The 14,145-nt window shown below is 39.1% G+C and overlaps 1 protein-coding gene across 1 annotated transcript in view; it reads left to right on the forward strand.

Annotated features, from left to right (window-relative positions):
• The window catches only part of trpc7b (transient receptor potential cation channel, subfamily C, member 7b), a 59,595-nt gene that overhangs the window by 39,233 nt on the left and 6,217 nt on the right, over positions 1–14,145 (forward strand). The window contains exons 8-11 of the mRNA XM_015001291.2: positions 7,271–7,466; positions 7,845–8,066; positions 12,262–12,342; positions 13,120–13,195. Coding sequence (XP_014856777.2) covers positions 7,271–7,466; positions 7,845–8,066; positions 12,262–12,342; positions 13,120–13,195 — 575 coding nt within the window. The remainder of the gene's footprint in view (positions 1–7,270; positions 7,467–7,844; positions 8,067–12,261; positions 12,343–13,119; positions 13,196–14,145) is intronic.

Raw genomic sequence — 14,145 nt, forward strand, 5'->3', positions numbered from 1 at the left:
GGTCAGACCTCAAGGAAAATGATTTAAAATAGTCAGATTTCACATTCATGACTGTGCCTGTGTTTATGTGTGAAGCCTTCATGCCTTATGCAGCCTTTTGTTAGCTGGCAGCTGTGAAAACAAACAACAGACCCATCTATTATGGCTTCAAGACGATTCCTATGAAATACAGACACACGCAGTTTTAAAATGAATGAATCAGAATTGTAGCTTGTCAGAAACATTAATCCTCCATAATGTGAGGTATCAAGTAAATCATCCGTCTCTTCTTGTAAAATACCCTCATAAATGGCTGACATTGGACAAATTTGAATTTATAAGGGCTGTTGATCTCCAGGGATACATTTTAGATTTCCCATAATTGGACTTCCTCCCTGAGAGGCACCTCGCATAGATTTCAGTAAATTAAATAACCTGAAAACAAGATAAGCAAAACAAATGATGATACTCGGCAACGCTCCCTACTCATGCATCAATATATGCCAGAACGAAAGCAGAAGCTCTTTCCTAAGTTTATACCTGCATCCATATTCTATCTGCAGTGTCTCAGGTCGGTGCAGAGAGAGCTGATGCGTGGAGACTTTCCCAGTTGTACTGACATTCAGACACATTTTATTTTGCTAGATTTCCCTCCTAGGAGTCACAGTTATGAACTATTAGTACAGCCTTTAAATTTGAGAAGAAGCATCTATTCAGATCCAATTAGTAAAATGCTGCATGGTTTACAGCTCTTCAAACAGAAAAAAAGAAAATCTCTTTAATCAGTTGCTGGCTTTGTCGCCATTATCTTTTGATCACTCAAACAAGACAAATGGTTGCTTTTGATTAAAGAACGGGGAACTTCTAAGCTGTTGCTGCGAGCTACTTAGTTTAAGTTGCCTCTAAAGCAGAGGAGGGAGGATACACTCCGCTAAAAATCATAGCCATCTACAGGAAAAGTGAAACAATGAAAAGACACAACAATTCTGAAATTCATTTATGTGAAAATATTAATCTAAGATCAAACAAAACTCTAAATATAAAAAATATATGAGAAAATTATGAACGGTACAGGGTCAGGAGAATGCCATGTTATTGACTGACATCACATCTGAGAATATTAAAGCCATTTATTCCTGTCAAAAATAAAGTCCAAAGTGTTGAAATATTGTCTTTAAGCATAACATTATCTCTACCATGTTTTGGGAACTATAATCTTTTTGTTAAACAACAGAATTTGTTAAATTCACAACCACCTTGTAGCTTAGGGCCCAATTCATTCACCCACACATCCATCCATCCATCCATCCATCCATCCATCCATCCATCCATCCATCCATCCATCCATCCATCCATCCATCCATCCATCCATCCATCCATCCATCCATCCATCCATCCATCCATCCATCCATCCATCCATCCATCCATCCATCCATCCATTTTCTATAGCAGCTTATTCAAAGGTCATAGGAATGCAGGAGGGGGTTTGTCCAGCAGTTCACACAGAGTCGCACAAACCAATTAAAATATAATACATTAAAATTTAGTCAGTCACATAGACTGGAAAAGTTGTTCATCTAAGAGACTCAAACCAGTTGAGTCAGGTCATCGACTCATCGACCCTTCAAAGAATCATTTTATGACGTACTGAACAGCTAACAGCCAAGTTTTTTAAAAGGTTTTTGTGGATTTAATCTCACCTGAGGCTTTTCTGTGTTTTGTATTGCATGTTTCCCATGTTTGAGTTTTCTTCCAATACTTCAGAAACACACACGCAAAGTTGATTAGACATTCTTCACCGATTTTCAAGCATCTCGGCTAATGAAGGAACTACATGTGGAAGAATGGTCAAGCTACCTGTTCTCTCTTGACAAACATCACCATTTGTCATTTGCACATTTTGCATGGGTTGCTGTAGATATGAAGATGTCTGTGATGTATCATGGAAGTCCTGCCGTGGTATTGCCCAATATACCCCAACCACCTGGTCCGACGGATCATTCTTCTTTGCTTCAAGAAATATTTAAAGATAAAACAAACAAAAACACCTTATAGTTGTAGTAAAATCTGCCTTAGCACCATAAAATAGTATTTTGTTGTCCATCAGCTGTCATTTATTTCTAAAGATCAGATATGAGTGCTTATAAAATCTGCTTTTATGTGCTGAGGAGCTGAAACGTATGAACTGCCACAAAATCTAGATCTATATAAAGTGAAAACTCCAGTTTGTGTCCACATTTAATAAACGATAACACCCTCTGAGCCACTCTGCCAACGCATGAATGTTACATTTCTGCAAGTCTCCTCCTATCAAACTAACAATCTGCCCCAGCAGATGAGCAATGACTATTTATAGACTTGCCTTTTGGTGAGTGTGGAATTTTAATTGTGTTTGTTCCTGCAAATGTCTGCTTAACAACACTTTAACGTTGGCTGAAACAAAGTTGTCTATAATTATCTCCTCTTACATTTTAGGAAAACTCCTTTATATCGGGCAAGAGTTTCACAGGCTGGGAAGTAGGACCTTGAGACTGATTTAAAAAATATATATATATATTAGATTAGAAAGATAAATGGGAGATAACATAATCAAGAGCAGAAAAGTGTCCCCCTTTTTGGGGTTGATTCAAAAGTCACATTTTGTTTTATCTTGTAAGAGCGTCTCAGTCACTGGTCTTCACAGCGTGCCCTCCAAAATCACCTTCTTTAGCTCCTCTGATTGCACCAAAGCCTTTTGGATTTCATTATTTTAATAGTGCTGGAGGGGAAGTACTGATGGAAACAGCCTTTCTCCCTAGTCGCTGCTAGTGAGCCACTTAAAACCCAAACACGATGGTTTGTGAAAGTTCTTTGTCGTTGGACACCTTCACAGTGCACGAGATTTAATTAGATGATTGTACACCAATCTGATGTGGAGATGGCAACTGTTTAATCCCTTATTAAGTTATGTTTTTTTATGAATATTGCATAGAACCAATAAATGTCTGGGTAATCTCTTAGTAGTTCTTCCTTTTTAACTGCACCAATCTGATGCAAACCAATACCATTATGGCTTTTGTTTCTTTTAAAAAGAGTTCGTACAATTAATCATTGTATGAACTGCAAAATTGCATTTGTTCCCTACAAGCTAGAATGCCATAACTGCATAAATTATGGCATAAAGGAAGACTGCTAGAGATGTCTTCTCTTTCTGCTTTTGCAACAAAAACTGTGTTTAATGCTGAGGGTGTAGTTCTTGATCAAAGCATCACTACTGGTGGTCAAAGTCTTTAAAGTACCAGTCATTCACGTGATTCAATCTGTACTGAACTACATTGTAGATGTTCTGTGTCAGCTAAATATGCCAACAAAATAACATGTAAGAGATTAAAGAAGAGACTGACTAGAAGTGCTTTCACAGATAAATGTTAGCATTGAAGATTTATCTGGCAATAATAAATTAGTCCCTTGTTGGACATGCTCAGTTTTCCACAGTACAGGGTTTTAATTTTTAATCACATTGGTACATGTTTTTTTATTCAGTAATTAATTAATTAGATTATTCATTAACAAATAAAAAAGCTTAAAAATGTGGTGTTCCTCTTGTTTGTTTTGCTTTAAACGTATAGCGTCTGTTAAGCTTGTCGTGGCTTTTTGCCGCTCTTCCATTAAGATGTGGACTGCATGCCCTGTCGTTTTACCACCTGAGCTGTGGAGCTTAGCAGCTCCTCCAGAGATTCTGTTTTCAGGTGGGCGTCCATGTCTTGGTATTCTCGTGCCACAGTATTTTTAGACAAGTGTCCTCTGAGATCTTCAAAGCTCGGGGAGTCGTTTTGTATTCTATCCTTTTCACTGCTTCACCCTATAGCTGTCTGATTTGTTTTTTTATTCTCCATGCTGTTTGTTCACTAATGTTCTCAAGGATTCAGGTACACAAAGGTGGACTCTGTTCACTACTCATGTAAATAAGTTTGAAAAAAACGTGTATTGCTTTCCTCGGCTTTAAAATGATGCGTTGCATTTTGCTTGGTAAAATTAAAACAGAATATCTCTGCGTTGTGGATGTAATGCCGCAACATAGAAAAGTTAATTTATCGTGAAAAGGCTTGTGAGGCACATTAAAATCTCCCACATCATTAGTTGTAATTTTAGTTAAGTGGTCTGCTGATGTCATACATCATTTGTTTCAGCTGAACTGTTCTAACCAAAAAAAATGACCACTCCACACTCTCTCCAATAGCAAAACGATAATATTCCAGATTTGTTCAGTGAAAATCGGACTCCAGGTAATGATTCAACTTTTATTTAACGTTTATTTCTGTTGCATTTGTCATTTCTCTTCTGCAATTACTCTTTAACGCTCTCTTGATGTCAACTCGCTGGCACACACATATAAACCCTGCATGTCATCTGTGTTGCAGCCATTACAACTAATGTGCCACTGACATGACAGAGCAGTCATTACAACTAAAGCACAGCCATGGCCTCAATTACAGCAATGGCATCTCGTGGAAATAGCCATAATCACGGTTATAGTCCGTCTCCAACAGCAACAGCAGCAGTCTGCGAAAAACTGGCAATTTGAGGGGAGAGCAATGGCACAAAGAAAATATTCCTCTGCAAACCTTCCTTGCATCCATCCCAATTTTTTTATTGCTCAGCAGAAGCCTCTGTGCACAGAGGTTTGAGTGAAAATGAAAAGCCGTTTCTTTTGAAGACATGACGCATCCGGTTATTATCTCAAAGCTTTCTTTGCGCAGTCATTAATTATGCTTTTTCAGCAAATTCATGAGATTCACAAAGACCAATGACGGCATGCCAACGTTTAGAGAACATTATAGAAATGCTGAACAGGCTAATTATAAATACTTTGCCCAAAATCACAGTGTTTTGGAAGATATGTGGTTCAATGGGAGAGCACATTTCTCAATTTTCTGCAGATGAGTAACAAAGTTACTCTAGCTGCATAGAAGAATAAAGGATTTTTTTTTTCCCCCGTCTTCTTCTTCTATGGTATAAAAGGTGAGGCACCCAGAGGATTTTCTGTTTTCAAGAGTGAGAAAGAGAAACATGGGGGAAGTTGACGATTGTGCATGTTCCTGTCTGACAGACTCCTTTCATGCATGTGAGATGATGGTTTTTCCTCTGTGCCAACACCTAGCCTTTTTTTGTGTGCCAGTGGATGAAGTTTTTTTGGAAGACGCTCGCAGTTCCACAACCTACACATCTTCCCTTTCCACGGCGCTCTCTTACCTCCAGGCCCTCCAGCGGTTCAACCAGCCCGCTCATTCCTCCCACCCTGCCTCCCCTCTGTCATCTCAAGCCCCGTGCTTGCCTCTCATGGAATATTTCACCACACAGATGTACATGAAAAACCGGTGCTCGCAGGTCATGCAGCCTTTTGCTGCTGTGCCTCGTTGCTGGTTTTTCTCTTTTCAACCTTCAGGCTCAGAAACACAACTGGACGTTTAACTGTGGAACTCGGAAACTTCAGATATGCCCTTTTATTTATTAAACTCTTTATTTAGCACACTTGAATAACAGAGGAAAAGCCAAATAGAGGACTGCCTGTATTTCATCCACAGGGATAGAAAATTCAGTCATAATTCATTCAACTGAAAAAAGTAATTTTGACAAACATGATTTTTTTTAAATAGGACACAAACTGGGTCAGTTTGTGTCCTATTTGTTAAAATCAGAAGGGTGTCATCTGTTCATATACATTTTTCTTGACTATGAATGTTATGTTTTCAGTATATAGTTGTGGATTTGACCTGTTCTTTTACAGGGAGGGATGATGATCATCTTCAATGAATGAAACAAAAACAAGTAGAGCCATACATTTGTATTCATGTCTAAATACCGACCTGGTTTTCAGCATGGCCCGCAAATTTTCACTATAGTTGAGGTCAAAGCTTTCCAAATATTTAAAGTTAACCAACTTTATCTATTTCAAAACCAGCTTTGATGCATGTTTGGTGTAAAAGTCTTTTTAAAATTCCCAAATATCTAGCTGTTAATTTCATTTGAAGGTAAAACAAAAATGTACAGGATGGACTGCTTCTTTATTAATCTATCCTCTTTGTAAAACATAACAGCACCACTGATAGCAACTCAGCCCCACGTGAAGATGCTGCCATCACCAGGCTTCACAGCTGTCTCAAAGTTTCTAAGTTTGCAACCCTCACTTTGAATCCTATTTGATGGAAAATATGTTATTGACCAAGAACTTATGTGAAATAATCAAGAGCCAATGATAAAACTGAGCAGAGATGCTCACTATGGAGTGCATGCTGTACTCTGCCTCTAACTGCCTTTTGCTTACAAAACAGGAACCATCCAGTGGCTAAGCTAAGTCTCGCTGTCTCACCCGAACAGAAAGCTTTTCTCAGTTGAACTTTAATGTGTCAAATTTGAAGTGGATGCTTTTTTAAATGGAGGGCTCATTTATCTGCAGACACTGTTGGTGTTCCAGCAGAGCCCTGATTATGATGGGCTTGAGCCTTGGTGATTTCTAGACTGCTTCTGATCCGTCAAACCACTTGCATTCATTTGAGTGACTATGTGAGTCAGATGGTTGAATGTTGGACTCAACGTGACGTGAATCTGAGCCAGAACCGTGTCACAAATGTACTGACAACTGCAAAAAGCTTTGTGGTTCAGGTGCAAAATGCTCCTGAGCCACATGTGTTAATTATCTATATATTTGAGCCTGCATGTGTAATTTGGAGTATTTGTGGAGTAGCGATAATTATCTACCAGATGTGCATCCAATTCTTTTGGCAAAAAAAAAATTAATGAAGGTTTGTTGTTGCATAATTATTCCATCCAGAAAAATAAATAAATAAATGGTCTAATTAAAGTATTAAAAGTCCTAAATTAAAAAGTATATATTCTCAACCATATTGTATGCAAACTTCTTACAAATTTTAATCCTGGACAAACTTTTAATATGCCTCCATTAACGTAAGGTGTCTGCTTTCCATAAAGTTTGGCAAAGGGTTAAAACTTAATTAACTTAATTGGAGAAGTTAATTATCTCCTAAATGCTGCAGCTGAGTCATTGTCTGCTTTTTCATGTGTGCGCAGTTGCAGCACTCTGTGTGCAGCAGAGGCAGGGACGGGGTTGTGTGTTCAAATTGGACATGACTCATCACTCCTGCCTCACAAATCAAACAGCATTAGATCCCATATTGTCTGTCTTCGTGTGTGTGACTCAGCAACTAGCGCCTACCGGTGTTTACCCACACCTGCACCCTCTTATGCACTGATTTTCCCCCCCTCTTCCTCCCCCGTCTCTCTTTTCCCTCAGGGTGGAGGAGAGCTTCAAGACTCTGTTCTGGTCCATCTTCGGGCTGTCTGAGGTGATCTCTGTGGTGCTGAAATACGACCATAAGTTCATAGAGAACATCGGCTACGTGCTTTACGGAGTCTATAACGTCACCATGGTGGTGGTTCTCCTCAACATGCTCATTGCCATGATCAACAGCTCGTACCAGGAGATAGAGGTATGCAGCAGCGGCTCGATAGGAAAAAAGGGCAGGATGTTGTCAACAAGTCAATAAGGATCATCTGGTATCAGCGATGTGTCTACAAGAGGATTAGACTGCGACTTAAAAAAAAAATGCCATCAGCTATTGAAAAGCAATCAAACAACATCGGTCTCCGTCAGAAAAAATTCAACGATTTTTAATTTTTTTCCCCCCAAAGATATAAAGCACACAGACTTGTTGTCAAACAGGCAGATGTTGGGCTGTCTGCCGTCATAGAACTGTCCTCTAGAAGTCAAAGTGCTCAAGCAAGTCATAGCTATTTGTTATTCCTGTCTCTCCTGTCATCATCCATCAGCAGACTCACCCTGCGTCTCTGTTTGCTTGTCCCCGCAGGAGGATGCAGACGTGGAGTGGAAGTTTGCCCGCGCCAAGCTGTGGCTGTCCTACTTTGATGAGGGTCGGACCCTGCCTGCACCGTTCAATTTGGTTCCCAGCCCCAAATCCTTCTACTACCTGGTCCTCCGCATTAAGTCGTGCCTGATACTCCTGTGCAAGGCCAACGGCCCCCGCCACAACAATGAGGTGGAGATGGGCATGCTCCACACACAGGCCAAGGTCAAAATTTAGCATTTTCTACTGACGGTGTTTTGCTAAACTGTACATGGCGCACCAATAGAACTTTTACATATTTTGTCACGTTTGACCAGAAACTTCAATGTATTTTTTATCAGGATTTTACAGAATAAACCCTTACAAGGTGTGACATAATACTCGAGCAGAACTAATTTATATGTGGTTTTCTGTGTTGTATTTTTAGAAATGAATATTTGAAAACACTTTGAAGTAGAAGTGCGTTTTGCAGAAAGCCCAGCTGCATGTCTTTTGGGCTTTGTGTGTAACAGCTTTGCACATCTAGAGACTGGAACGTGTGCCCATTGTTTTGCAAAGTAGCTCTTGCTCCATCAGATTGGATGCAGAGTTTTTTTTCTTTTTTTTTTTTTCTTTCAAGCCATAATACAGATTCCCTTCAGAATTTAGCTCTGAACTTTGACTGCTTGAATGTCCTTTTATTTAAATCATTCCATTGTAGGACTGGCTGCCTGTTTAATGTCATTTTGCTGCTGAAGGAAAGGCCTTTTGCAGTTTCTGATAGGTTTTGTCCTGGCATTGCTCCACATTTATCAAAGTTTACCTTTCAATTTACTCTTAACAGCTTCCTAGATCACACAAGCCACATTTTACAGATCTTTATTTGTTTTATTTATCTTGATGTCCTTTATATTGCTGTATATATCTTGACTATTTTCAAAAGCCTTTTATCAGTTCCCATCTTTGTGTTTCCTGGAGTTGATCCATCTCATATTACAAGTTTTAAAAGCAACTCATTTAAGTTTATGGTTGTAACTTGGCAAAATATGAAAAGGTTCAAATTCTTTAAGTACTTTTTTAATAGGTTTTTCATACAAAATGAGGTTTGCAATCCCTCCAGCAATGTTTTCTTCTGCATCTTTCATCTAAAGTCATTTTATTTCTGCCTTCTGAATTAATGTAGCAGGATATTATTAATTTAAAAGCAGCTTATTCCGTTACCTTCTCTTTCAGTACCATTTTCAGAAAGTTAAACCTCCATTGTATTCTCTAGTTGAACAAAACCTGCTGCAGTGACTCTCTAATTATAGACTAATTTGTGCATTTACTGTACTAAATACTTCCTGTCAAATTAAGGTTTTCTGATTTCCAGTCTAGCTCCATATAACTGCCATAATTATACTGAGGGAGAATGATAGTTGCACAAACAACAACAACAAAAAAATCATCATTCTATAATTAGACATCTGTCTGTGTTGGTTGGTTGTTTTTGAAAGTATAATCTGTATATTTAGGAAACATTACAGATTTAAGTGGAGCGTCCCTCTAAATCAGATCTCTATAATAAAAAGAAAGTTTTATTTTTTAATTGGAAACACCAAAGAACATTTAACAAGGCGTCAAACGCCAGCCATCATCCGCAGGCATTTCCTCCGCCGGCCTCCTCGGCTTGAATGGCTCTCCTCACCGGAGCTATTAGTCAGCCCATTGCTTCTGCCTGCGTCTGCTGAAATGCCCGGGCAGATTTCGGATAGGGACAAGATAGGCTTCACCCTGCTGCCTCTGTGAGTGTCTAAAACCTTCTGCAGACCTGACAGTTTAACCAAGGCAGAGGCAGGAAGGTGCAGGAGGCGATCAATGGATAAGCCCACATTAGCCCACAGGAAAGCGTTGAGGATGTCAAGCAAGATTTGGGAGTGATGGGGTGGTCTGTCTGAACCACCGATTCATTTCTTCTCTCTTTTGGTGCTTTAATTATGATATAAGGATGCAAACAGGCATCAAACTAAAAAAAATTGTTTTAGCAAAGCCAGCTGTGCCAACTGATTGCTTTAAGATTATGTGTGAAATTAAAGTGAAAGTCAATGATTTGATGTTATTTTATTGTGCTGGTATTTGGCTGGTAAATTCCCAGCCTGGACTTTATGTGAATCTTAAAGTCCAGGATTCACATAAAGAGAGATTCACATAAACAGAGGCAGGAGAGCCCAGCAAGTCAAGCTTTTAATGTTGACTAAGAACTACAGGAAATATGTTTAAACATTGCCATTTGGCCTTGGGGAGACTTCTGCATAGAAGATGCCTTCTCAGCACCATTCACATAAAACTGGAAATCTCGGTCTCATCTGGGTATAGCTGCAGTAATGTGGTGAATAGATAAATAAGACGGATAGCTGAGCCACTGGCTTCTGTTCCTCTGCAGAAATGCTTCTCTTAGAAATAAAAATAAAAAGTTCCTCCAGTTAATAAATAATATACTCTTCATAAACACTTTTGTAAAGTAGCACAAAACCTTTTCTGTTCTTAAACAGTCAACTTAGATTTTTAGCAACATCTAGTCTCCTGGGAGTGTCACTAATCCATAAGTTCTCATAATGTGTGGATAAAGTTGCAGAGAAACCAAACGCTTTTACTGACATTTTGGCTGTTGTTGGCAGAAATAGTTGAGCTCATTTAACTGGATGGGCTTTATTTGTCCCAGGTAACTAAGCCTGTGTCACTGCACCTCTCAGTTTCTGTTTAGCATAAACAGGGAGTGAATGGGCGCCGGGCCAAGAAAACATGTTTTCTATAAAATCAGCACCTTCTGAAATTTGTTGCTGCCTACATGGGCCAGCCGAATTACTGTTGGAAAGACATTATCAGAGGAGGTAATGAATGAAGGAACCAGAAGTATGTTTGAATGAGTCGGCGTGAGATTTTAAATCTCATGTTTTGTCTCCAAATTTTGATCCAAATACAGCAAATCATAAGAACATGGAATTAAAGTTAAAAAATGAACGAACTCTGGGGAAAAAAAAAAGAAAAAATAATTTGTGACACTGAAGTGAGACTTTTTATAAAAGTATTTATTTATTGATCTTACTTTCTTGCTGATGAAGCCTTGCCGTTGGAGAGTTGACAAGAGATCTCCGGATGGCAGCAGAGACAATAAAACAGAGTAGGTGGTCGGTACAGTTGTCATTGTTTCCTTTGTGGCTTGGTGAGTGGCGTGGCAGACTGAGGGTGGACAGGTAGCATTGGACTATTTCCTCTCTCACTTGTTTTTTTTTTTGGCAGCCCAACAGTGAAATGGGTGACAGATGCAGATAAGTCAGTCCAGCAGTTCTTCTCATAAAGTTAAGCTCAAGGCAGGCAGACATGTAATGGTGATGTCTGGCTTGAGACCAGAGAGTACCGAGATCACACAGGCGGGAACTCAAAGACAGTGCCAGGGTTTTTCCAAAGGTGCACAGAAACAGTGCAGGTTAGTGACAGGCAAGGCAAACTTGGAAATACATGCAGCCATAAATAAAAATTAGGTGGCAGGATGAGAGAACGTATGATGGAAGAAGAAGAAGAAAAAAAAAACATCTGGAAATATGCCAGGACCTTGTTGATGGCTACATGCCTTTGTCTTCTCTGCAACTTGAAAAGTCACGTTAGTTGAGATTAATGTAGAATTTGTAAGGTGTGTGGATCAGAAAAAATAATTCCAAGTAAATTAGATCATGTTATATTATCTGTCTTCCCCTTGAAATGGTTGATACATTTTAAGAAGGTCAGAATTAACGATACACAGCCGATGATGAATGGATAGAAATCTGGATAGAAATCTGCGACCAGAACCCAGGTGGTTCATTTGTTTAAATGTTTTCAGACATACAGACATACTGCTTCAACCATCTGTCATATTATATTTCTCATTCCATTTTTTAAGGACTAAACATTGAAAATATTTACATAGCAACCCATTTAATTCTTTAAGGATTGTATTCTGCTCTCTTGTGATGTGGTTTTGGTTGGAAGGGAAAATAAAGTTACATGTAGGTTATAATTACAGCTTCAGAAGTGCATTTTTTTTTCTTGATTGTAAATCTGAAGAATGGGTAAATGTTTTTAATATAAGTTTGTAAATTCATCTTTGTGTTACATTTCCTTTCTTGCTTTTTGACATTTTCGTATCTATCAGATCTTATATTAGTAGATTTTTAATGCGCTGCGGATTTAATGCTTCCAGATGATTTTGTCTGTCCACACTAGAGGTGAAAGTCTTTCTTGCACTCCAATGTGAAACTAGCACACAAGCTACAAACCCAAGTCAAATTATCTAGCAGGTAAAACATGAGTTGATTTCAGATAAAGCAGCGTTATTTGTTTAGTTTTTAGTTTGCTGCCTTCTTCAACATCTTTCGCAAGTACTTCAGTTATTCTGAAGTGTCTCTGCTCCTTGCTGTTGCAGGATGAGCGGTTTAGGTCTTACGCACGATCGGGAGAGGAGTTCATCCAGAGAAAAGCCCGAAAACACCCGACCAGATATCAGGTAAGAGATTGACAGAGCTGAAAGCAGATGACAAAGTTTAGGGTGGAGTGAAGATGAGACGGAAGGGAATTGGAAATTAGATTGAGTCTGGAGGAAGAATGAAATGTGAGACAAACAGGCAGAGGAATATGTAGCAGGGAGAAATCAAAGAACTGCAGGCGCACAGATTGAGGTTGGTCGGATGGACGCTGACGGCAGGATCAGAGGAAGGAAGGAAAGACGAGGTGCGGTAGAGGTGAGGAGGTGTAAGTGAGACAAAACCAAACGACAGTAACAAAGGAGTCTAACAAGTTTGAAATGAAAGGGAAGTTGTACAAAGACAGAGAGTAAAGAATGAACATGGCTGAAAATTCCTCTAATGAGATCTTTGAGAGTAATTGAGATCAAGACACTCTGTGCATCAACTCAAACTACATTTTTAAGGATATCCATTGCACACACACCAACAGCTATACACACACAGCAGTGAGTTGTCACCTGATTAGACATATGTAAGCGCTCTTGTTTGGACGGTGGCGGCTATCGACCCGTATCCGGAGTGCCTACATTCACAGACTGACTGCCTCAGGCTCAGCAACTGGTCACAAATCAATACTCAATATTCTACACACTGTCTGAGAGAGACCGAGTGAAACTCTGTACCACAATTAGCACTGTTTTCTTTCTGTCTCGAGAATGCGACGAGTCTTCTGTCCTCGTAAACGCAGAATCCGTTGTCACCTCCCACTGCTGTGTCTTCTTGTCTTTAATCTTCACCTTTCTCTTTCCTCGCTGCAGAAGATCATGAAGCGGCTTATTAAACGTTACGTGCTGAAAGCTCAAGTGGACAAAGAAAGCGACGAAGTGAATGAGGGTAAGAATCGCTTTTTCAATACGGCACACTTCAGTGGCACCATTATGAGGCTCATAATGGTACGAGTGTGAAAAAGTGTGCAGGAATTGATCTGTGAGTTTCTATGTACATCTGCACATCCTTGAGTTCAGTCTGTTTTTTTGTTTTGTTTTGTTTTTTTTCTGTAGCAGGCTGCATGTAATCATAAATAAAAATGTTTATTGGAGTACTTAGCTAATCCATTTAACACAACAGACTGAGTTTTATAACTCACTGATATCCAAGCTGTTTTCTCCTTGTGTTTGGCATTTCCTGCCTGGGTTTGAATAACCACTACTTGAGGTTTATTTGAACTTGTTGGAAAGCCATAAAAAAAAAAAACCACAGACGTCATCATACATTTTGTGGTATAAAACATGTAAGCTAATAACATTAACATAAAAAACAATATTTTAGCACGAGAGCCTCTTAAACCAGGAATCTGACTTAAGAGATTCAAAAGACCATGATACGATTGGTTGCTGTTTGTGCTCCAACTACAGCATTATTTTGGCACCAAGCTCAGGATTTTATTGTCTACAACAGACTCTGCTGGGCAACATATTTCTGAGATTAGTTGGAGGAGAAAGGATCATAAAGTGGAGTCGACTTGGACGAATTGTACCTTGTCTCTTCACTCTGTATCTTATCGCCACATCTCACCTGGTCGTTGACCTTGTCTTATCTTTGCGTCATCAAACGTAGATACGCAGGACAGCTTTTGATCGCTGAGTGAAAACATAACCTGAACGGGGTCGTCTTTACAGCAGCCATTCGCTCCAAGGAATGCTGTTTATTTTTAGTTTTCAGTTTTAACTATGTTGCTTTTTATTTTCTCACCAAAATGAAATTTATTCTTAAATTTCGTGAAAATATGAACATTCTCATGAATGAGTTTCTTTTAACTGTCAAATTGTCATCGTTGTAACAAG

The sequence above is a fragment of the Poecilia mexicana genome, unplaced genomic scaffold (genome assembly GCF_051168715.1).
Source record: "Poecilia mexicana isolate PSO_F unplaced genomic scaffold, ASM5116871v1 scaffold_10, whole genome shotgun sequence".
In the NCBI taxonomy this organism is placed as follows: domain Eukaryota; kingdom Metazoa; phylum Chordata; class Actinopteri; order Cyprinodontiformes; family Poeciliidae; genus Poecilia; species Poecilia mexicana.